This window comes from Oncorhynchus mykiss, chromosome 19, assembly GCF_013265735.2.
Source record: "Oncorhynchus mykiss isolate Arlee chromosome 19, USDA_OmykA_1.1, whole genome shotgun sequence".
NCBI lineage: Eukaryota > Metazoa > Chordata > Actinopteri > Salmoniformes > Salmonidae > Oncorhynchus > Oncorhynchus mykiss.
This window is the reverse complement of record NC_048583.1, coordinates 8,222,072-8,230,337: the sequence shown is the minus strand read 5'-3', so window position 1 is coordinate 8,230,337 and position 8,266 is coordinate 8,222,072. Positions and strand designations below refer to the sequence as shown.

The 8,266-nt window shown below is 39.8% G+C and overlaps 1 protein-coding gene across 1 annotated transcript; it reads left to right on the top strand.

Annotated features, from left to right (window-relative positions):
* The first annotated feature begins 3,293 nt into the window (after positions 1 to 3,293).
* On the top strand, positions 3,294 to 7,907 carry LOC118941542 (up-regulator of cell proliferation-like). The gene is made up of 2 exons (XM_036955474.1): positions 3,294 to 7,530; positions 7,675 to 7,907. The coding sequence occupies exons 1-2, from the start codon at positions 3,351 to 3,353 to the stop codon at positions 7,905 to 7,907; spliced, it is 4,413 nt and encodes a 1,470-aa protein (XP_036811369.1). The 5' UTR covers positions 3,294 to 3,350.
* Positions 7,908 to 8,266: the final 359 nt, after the last annotated feature.

Genomic DNA, 8,266 nt, shown 5'->3' with positions numbered 1-8,266 from the left:
CTAGAAACAGGACATGTTATTGTACCTTTATTCCATGCTGTAATGTATAGAGATACTGATATAGTTCTAGAAACAGGACATGTTATTGTACCTTTATTCCATACTGTAATGTAGAGATACTGATATAGATCTAGAAACAGGACATGCTGTAATGTATAGAGATACTGATATAGATCTAGAAACAGGACATGATATTGTACCTTTATTCCATGCTGTAATATATAGAGATACTGATATAGATCTAGAAACAGGACATGTTATTGTACCTTTATTCCATGCTGTAATGTAGAGAGATACTGATATAGATCTAGAAACAGGACATGTTATTGTACCTTTATTCCATGCTGTAATGTATAGAGATACTGATATAGATCTAGAAACAGGACATGTTATTGTACCTTTATTCCATGCTGTAATATATAGAGATACTGATATAGATCTAGAAACAGGACATGTTATTGTACCTTTATTCCATGCTGTAATGTAGAGATACTGATATAGATCTAGAAACAGGACATGCTGTAATGTATAGAGATACTGATATAGATCTAGAAACAGGACATGTTATTGTACCTTTATTCCATGCTGTAATATATAGAGATACTGATATAGATCTAGAAACAGGACATGTTATTGTACCTTTATTCCATGCTGTAATGTAGAGAGATACTGATATAGATCTAGAAACAGGACATGTTATTGTACCTTTATTCCATGCTGTAATGTATAGAGATACTGATATAGATCTAGAAACAGGACATGTTATTGTACCTTTATTCCATGCTGTAATGTATAGAGATACTGATATAGATCTAGAAACAGGACATGTTATTGTACCTTTATTCCATGCTGTAATGTATAGAGATACTGATTTAGATCTAGAAACAGGACATGTTGTAATGTATAGATACTGATATAGATCTAGAAACAGGACATGTTGTAATGTATATAGATACTGATATAGATCTAGAAACAGGACATGTTGTAATGTATAGAGATACTGATATAGATCTAGAAACAGGACATGTTGTAATGTAGAGATACTGATATAGTTCTAGAAACAGGACATGTTGTAATGTATAGCGATACTGATATAGATCTAGAAACAGGACATGTTGTAATGTATAGATACTGATATAGATCTAGAAACAGGACATGTTGTAATGTATAGAGATACTGATATAGATCTAGAAACAGGACATGTTATTGTACCTTTATTCCATGTTGTAATGTATAGCGATACTGATATAGATCTAGAAACAGGACATGTTGTAATGTATAGATACTGATATAGATCTAGAAACAGGACATGTTGTAATGTAGAGATACTGATATAGTTCTAGAAACAGGACATGTTGTAATGTATAGAGATACTGATATAGATCTAGAAACAGGACATGTTGTAATGTATATAGATACTGATATAGATCTAGAAACAGGACATGTTGTAATGTATAGAGATACTGATATAGATCTAGAAACAGGACATGTTGTAATGTAGAGATACTGATATAGTTCTAGAAACAGGACATGTTGTAATGTATATAGATACTGATATAGATCTAGAAACAGGACATGTTGTAATGTATAGATACTGATATAGATCTAGAAACAGGACATGTTGTAATGTATAGAGATACTGGTATATTTTATTTATTTTATTTTTTATTTCACCTTTATTTAACCAGGTAGGCTAGTTGAGAACACCTTTATTTAACCAGGTAGGCTAGTTGAGAACACCTTTATTTAACCAGGTAGGCCAGTTGAGAACACCTTTATTTAACCAGGTAGGCCAGTTGAGAACACCTTTATTTAACCAGGTAGGCTAGTTGAGAACAAGTTCTCATTTGCAACTGCGACCTGGCCAAGATAAAGCATAGCAGTGTGAACAGACAACACAGAGTTACACATGGAGTAAACAATTAACAAGTCAATAACACAGTAGAAAAAAAGAGAGTCTATATACATTGTGTGCAAAAGGCATGAGGAGGTAGGCAAATAATTACAATGTAGCAGATTAACACTGGAGTGATAAATGATCAGATGGTCATGTACAGGTAGAGATATTGGTGTGCAAAAGAGCAGAAAAGTAAATAAATATAAACAGTATGGGGATGAGGTAGGTCAAATTGGGTGGGCTATTTACCGATAGACTATGTACAGCTGCAGCGATCGGTTAGCTGCTCAGATAGCAGATGTTTGAAGTTGGTGAGGGAGATAAAAGTCTCCAACTTCAGCGATTTTTGCAATTCGTTCCAGTCACAGGCAGCAGAGAACTGGAACGAAAGGCGGCCAAATGAGGTGTTGGCTTTAGGGATGATCAGTGAGATACACCTGCTGGAGCACGTGCTACGGGTGGGTGTTGCCATCGTGACCAGTGAACAGAGATAAGGCGGAGCTTTACCTAGCATGGACTTGTAGATGACCTGGAGCCAGTGGGTCTGGCGACGAATATGTAGCGAGGGCCAGCCGACTAGAGCATACAGGTCGCAGTGGTAGGTGGTATAAGGTGCTTTAGTAACAAAACGGATGGCACTGTGATAAACTGCATCCAGTTTGCTGAGTAGAGTATTTGAAGCTATTTTGTAGATGACATTGCCGAAGTCGAGGATCGGTAGGATAGTCAGTTTTACTAGGGTAAGTTTGGCGGTGTGAGTGAAGGAGGCTTTGTTGCGGAATAGAAAGCCGACTCTAGATTTGATTTTAGATAGGAGATGTTTGATATGAGTCTGGAAGGAGAGTTTACAGTCTAGCCAGACACCTAGGTACTTATAGATGTCCACATATTCTAGGTCGGAACCATCCAGGGTGGTGATGCTAGTCGGGCGTGCGGGTGCAGGCAGCGAACGGTTTGAACGGTTGAAAAGCATGCATTTGGTTTTACTAGCGTTTAAGAGCAGTTGGAGGCCACGGAAGGAGTGTTGTATGGCATTGAAGCTCGTTTGGAGGTTAGATAGCACAGTGTCCAAGGACAGTCCGGGGGCGATCAATTCACAAATGGTGTCCAGGGCACAGCTGGGAGCTGAGGGGGGTCGGTAGCAGGCGGCAACAGTGAGAGACTTATTTCTGAAGAGAGTAATTTTTAAAATTAGTAGTTCGAACTGTTTGGGTATGGACCTGCAAAGTATGACATGCTTCCATTTCTGTGAGTCATTGTTTTAGAGATGGTCTGCCTTTGCTTGCTTTAACTTAATCTAAAGTACAGTGTATAACACCTGTTAGTGTGGTTTTCTGCTACACATTGAAGAGGATTTGTAATCATGGCTCTCTTTTCATTTATATTTACAGGACTCTGTCTCAGGGAGCTGTTGTCAAAGACTGGACTAGAAGATCATTATGAAAACAAGCTGATGTTAAGTACTGTCCTTGAGATAAATGCTGATACTACATCAGATGAACCTCTTACCACTATGCAGTCACTTCCAGGGGCCTTCCTGAAGAAATTAATGATGGCAAATGTGAATGCTAGGAGTGTTAAATGTCTGACCACTGACCAGGAGGTTTCATATTATGGTGTAGACAACCTGGACACTGACTCTGATAGCAGCGATGTCATTAATCCACTGGACCTGATCACTGCCCTGTTTCTGTGCTCAGATGGTTTCCTGCAGCAGGAGATGGTCCAGAAAATGTCAATTTGTCAGTTTGCTGTTCCTCTTCTGCTGCCCAACTGTGACACAGAACAAATCACTTTGATGCTGTGGGCCTTGAGGGACATAGTGAAGACGTTTAGACTCTCTTCACAAGTAGACACAAAGTCCTTCATAGAGGAGAGAATTGTTGTCTCTGATATTCCCATGGTGTCCTTTGTTAGGCTTGGAGAGAGCAGCTTGTCCAAGTCTAATATGTTGAACAAACTGCTAAGTAATCCTGACACATTTGTCCATGGTGATATGGACTGTGGTGATGTACCTCGGAAGATTTCAGATGGTCTAGTTGAAATCAGCTGGTACCTCCCATGTGGGAAAAGAAACATAGACAGGTTCACCAAGCCTGTGGCTTTTGCCAATCTGAGAGGAGACATCAGGTCCTTTAAAACACAGTTTTCCTTTCTGTGTCAAACATCAGCAGCAATTTACGTGTTTAGTGATGAATTAGAGGCTGATTCTGAGGTTTTGAAAGACATAAACACTGAGTTATTTCTGGTTGTTAACTCTCAGAGAAAAACGTTCACAGGAGACAAAGTAACACATGTAATAGAAAAGAAGGGGAGGAACGAAGCAGCATTTATAAAAACCCTGCAGTCATCTGTGGGTGTTGTAATTGAAAATTGCCAAAACAAATTGCCAATTGAAAAAATGGATGTTATTGCTCATCAGAGTGGGATTCTGGTTGATGAAGACAGTGATGAGTGTCAGAGTGCCAGGAAGATGGCAGATAAAATCACCAGCAACATCACAGACACAATTAAATTCAAAGACAAACAACTACCCTTACAAGGGCAAGTCTGGAAAGAGATTTCCCAGTTGGAGAAAGAGAGATGTAGACTGAGAAAACAAGGGGATCAAGACATTGAACACTACAAGAGTTCTCTGAAGAAAAGGGAAATAAAACTCAGAGAAAAGCAACAAAGCTTTGAGATGACAGAGGCAATGACAAATTTTCTAATTGGCATGTCAAGTTCAGAAGTGGAGCGTTCCTATTTCATCAAATGGATGCGGATATATTTGGACAATATGTCACGGAAGAATCTGTCTGGTTTACGAGAAAAGTATAAAATGCTCCAGAAAAAAGAATCTGCAGATAAAAAAGACATTACAGATTTGGATAGGCAAATATCTGACGGTTCCCTGGGACTTGAACACTTCCTGCGTGAGTTGGGCCAGTTATATGAAGCTGCCTGCTCCCTCCCTGAAGACAGTCCTCAAAGGGAACAGATGGAGCATCTCCCTGGATTGTGTGCTCAGATGCTGTTGGATGGTTTCCCCATTGAGCTTGTGGATGGAGATGCATCAAATATCCCTCTGAAATGGATATCAGCTGTTCTGACTCGGCTGCATAATCTTGTGGACTCTAACAGCAAGATTCGTGTTGTGACAGTTTTAGGGGTTCAAAGCACTGGGAAGTCCACTCTCCTCAACACCATGTTTGGGGTCCAGTTTGCTGTCAGCAGTGGAAGATGCACCAGAGGGGCCTTCATGCTACTGATTAAAGTCAACAAAGACCTCAAGCAGGAATTGAAATGTGACTTCATCATGGTGATTGACACAGAGGGGTTGAAATCACCAGAGTTGGCCCAACTAGATCATAGCTATGAACATGACAATGAACTGGCAACACTGGTGATAGGACTCAGTGATGTCACTATCATCAACATGTCCATGGAGAACTCCACAGAGATGAAAGACATTCTACAGATTGTTGTTCATGCTTTTATCAGGATGAAGGAAGTGGGGAAGAAGCCGATATGTCATTTTGTGCACCAGAATGTGTCAGACATGTCTGCTCATGACAACAACATGAGAGACCGAAAGAAGTTGTTGGAACAGTTGAATGAAATGACCCAGGCAGCAGCCAGAATGGAGAAGAAGGAGAATATCACCAAGTTCACTGATGTGATGGATTATGATCCAGACACAAGCAGCTGCTACATCCCAGGACTCTGGCATGGGACTCCCCCTATGGCTCCAGTCAATGCTGGCTACAGTGAGGCTGTGTATGATTTCAAAAAGAGCTTGATGAAGGATTTTAGAATATGCCCAAAAAATGATGATTTGACACATTTCATGAAGTGGACACAAAGCTTGTGGGAGTCTGTTAAATTTGAGAACTTCATTTTCAGTTTCAAAAACAGCTTGGTTGCAGATGCATACGCCAGATTGTGCTCTGAGTACAATGGTTGGGAATGGGCCTTCCAGAAAAATATGTACAACTGGATGATTGGTGCTGAAACCAACATTTCAAATTTTGGCATGACAGTTCTTAATCACCAGATCACCATAAGAGATGTGCTAAAAGACTTGATGAGAGAAGCATCCAAGAAGCTTGCAGAGGGAGAAAAGGAAATCCAAGACAATCTAGTAAAATACTTTGAAAAGCAAGATGGCCATGTCAATCTGGTGGAAAAATACAGGGAAGGCTTTGTGTCCAGTGCCAAAACACTGAGACGAGAGACAGAAAACACAATCAGTAACACTCTACATGGAGCTGTTGAAATCAAAGAGGGAATGGCCCAACTGGATGACATCAAGAGTTCACAGGCAAATACAATGGAGAAGATGGTGCTGTCGTTGCTACAAACCTGTAGAGAAAACAAATCTGATTTATCAGAACAGGTCCTCATAAAAGAGTTTGAAAGAATGTGGAAGAAAACTCTGTCTGATATCAAATTCAGAGGACTCACAAGAAGAAAGGTTGCTCAGGATGCTTTCAGCATTTTACAAGACCATTTATCTACGAGGTCGGGTCATATCCAAAGTTTGTTGGTTGGAAACAGTTTGGTTGACTGTGGGAAGAACCCATTTGTTGTAGAGTCAGGGGATTGGTGGCAGAAGACTAAGGACATCATGAGGTTCTGGGAAAGAGATTACAGGAAGAAAGCACAAGACTTCTGTAATGACATCATAACACAGTGTCAGGAGTTTATAACCCAGAAGGTGAAAAACAAAACAGATTACCATGATACTTACATCAAAGAGCTGCTTGAAATAATTGATCAAACATTGCAACAAAACAAGAAACGTAAAGTTTCTGAGGAATGTGAGATTAAACTGAAGCTGCACATCTGTGGCAGAGCAGCGAGAACATTTCAAAAGAAGCATGATGATTTAATTGCAGTCAACGACCCCCGGAAATGTCTGGAACAGTCTAAGAACAAGTACCTTACTGACTTCATAGACTTGTTTCATAACCGAGATCAGGGCCTTAAGAAAGCTGAAGAGTTCACAAAGCTCTTACAGCCAGCTGTACAGGACTATGTGACCAAAATGATTGGTTCTGATGTGGTTGATGAAGTGAAGATGGGTAAAGGGTCAGAGGATTACAGCACAAACGGGGCTTTCCAGTTCTCCATTTTGAAACAACTCCTGACTGATGGAGAATATAAGAAATATAGAGAATACATTAACCATTATGAAAGGTTTGTGAAGAACTGGCTGTTTGACCAGATTGTCCAACAACTCTCAAAGAACCGCAGTCTGGAGAAATTGGAGAAGAAACATCTTTCAGAGATAGTCAAAATAATTACTGATACAATTTCTAACATCAGAAAATCACACAGCACTATAAAAGATATCAATACTTTCATTCAGAACATCTGCAGTGCCCTTGGAAAGAAGCTTGTCTTCCCCAAGGATGGTCTGGATTTGATCATGACTCTGAACTACTCTGAAAATACAGAACAGTTTGCTGACTACCTAACAGATTATGTGAGAGAAATGGAGGTGTCACTGGTAGCTGAGTACAACAAGGGAGGAGACATCAAAGAGAGACTCAGATCTCTGCCATTCAAGCCTCAGGACAAGATGTTCACCAGTCTGTTTGGCTGTGGGGAAGTATGTCCCTTCTGCAGTGCATCCTGTGAAGCAGGAGGTAAGGAGCATACCAAACACTTTACCTCTATTCACCGTCCACAAGGTGTCAGGGGTTGGAGGAATGTAAAGACAAAGGTGTTATGGACTAATATATGTTCCTCTGATGTAATTAGTGATAACACATTCCGGACCTCCCTGACAGAAGGCACATTTCACCCCTACAAGGACTACAGGAAATATTACCCTGACTGGATCATAACTGGAGATTCCAGTATGGAGGCTTCAGACTACTGGAAATATGTGATGGCCACATTCAATGAGACAATTGCTAAAGACACACATGCACTTCCTGCTGATATCCCAGAGGACTGGAAGGCATTAACAAGTGATGATGCAATGAAGAGCTTGAAGGGCTCATTCAACATGAAAGATTAGTTTCTAGTTTTCGACATTCAACGATTTAAAGATGTCAGACATGAGAACCAGAAATAACCCATGACATTGATATATCACAGAATCAAACATGAGGAAATAATGTGCAGAATGGGCAATACCCAATGCAATTCTGAAAAGAAGAACTGCAGCATGGCAGTCATATTTTCAAATACATTGATAAATGATATGAATTCTTGGCAATTTACAGATCTGATGTTCCATAACGAAACAGCTAAAACTGAGTTTTATGGGAAATTAATACAATATTATAATCAATACAAAATACAAATCATGATGATGTAAACAAAGAGATTTGAGCAAATTCAGAAATCAGACAAAATGTAAGAAGTGAACATGAA

Bases quoted from the DNA above. Each gene is read 5' to 3' on its own strand.
- LOC118941542 (XM_036955474.1), top strand. From the start codon at position 3,351: ATGTTAAGTACTGTCCTTGAGATAAATGCTGATACTACATCAGATGAA. The intron at 7,531-7,674 runs GTAAGGAGCATA...CCTCCCTGACAG, and splicing joins TGCATCCTGTGAAGCAGGAG to AAGGCACATTTCACCCCTAC.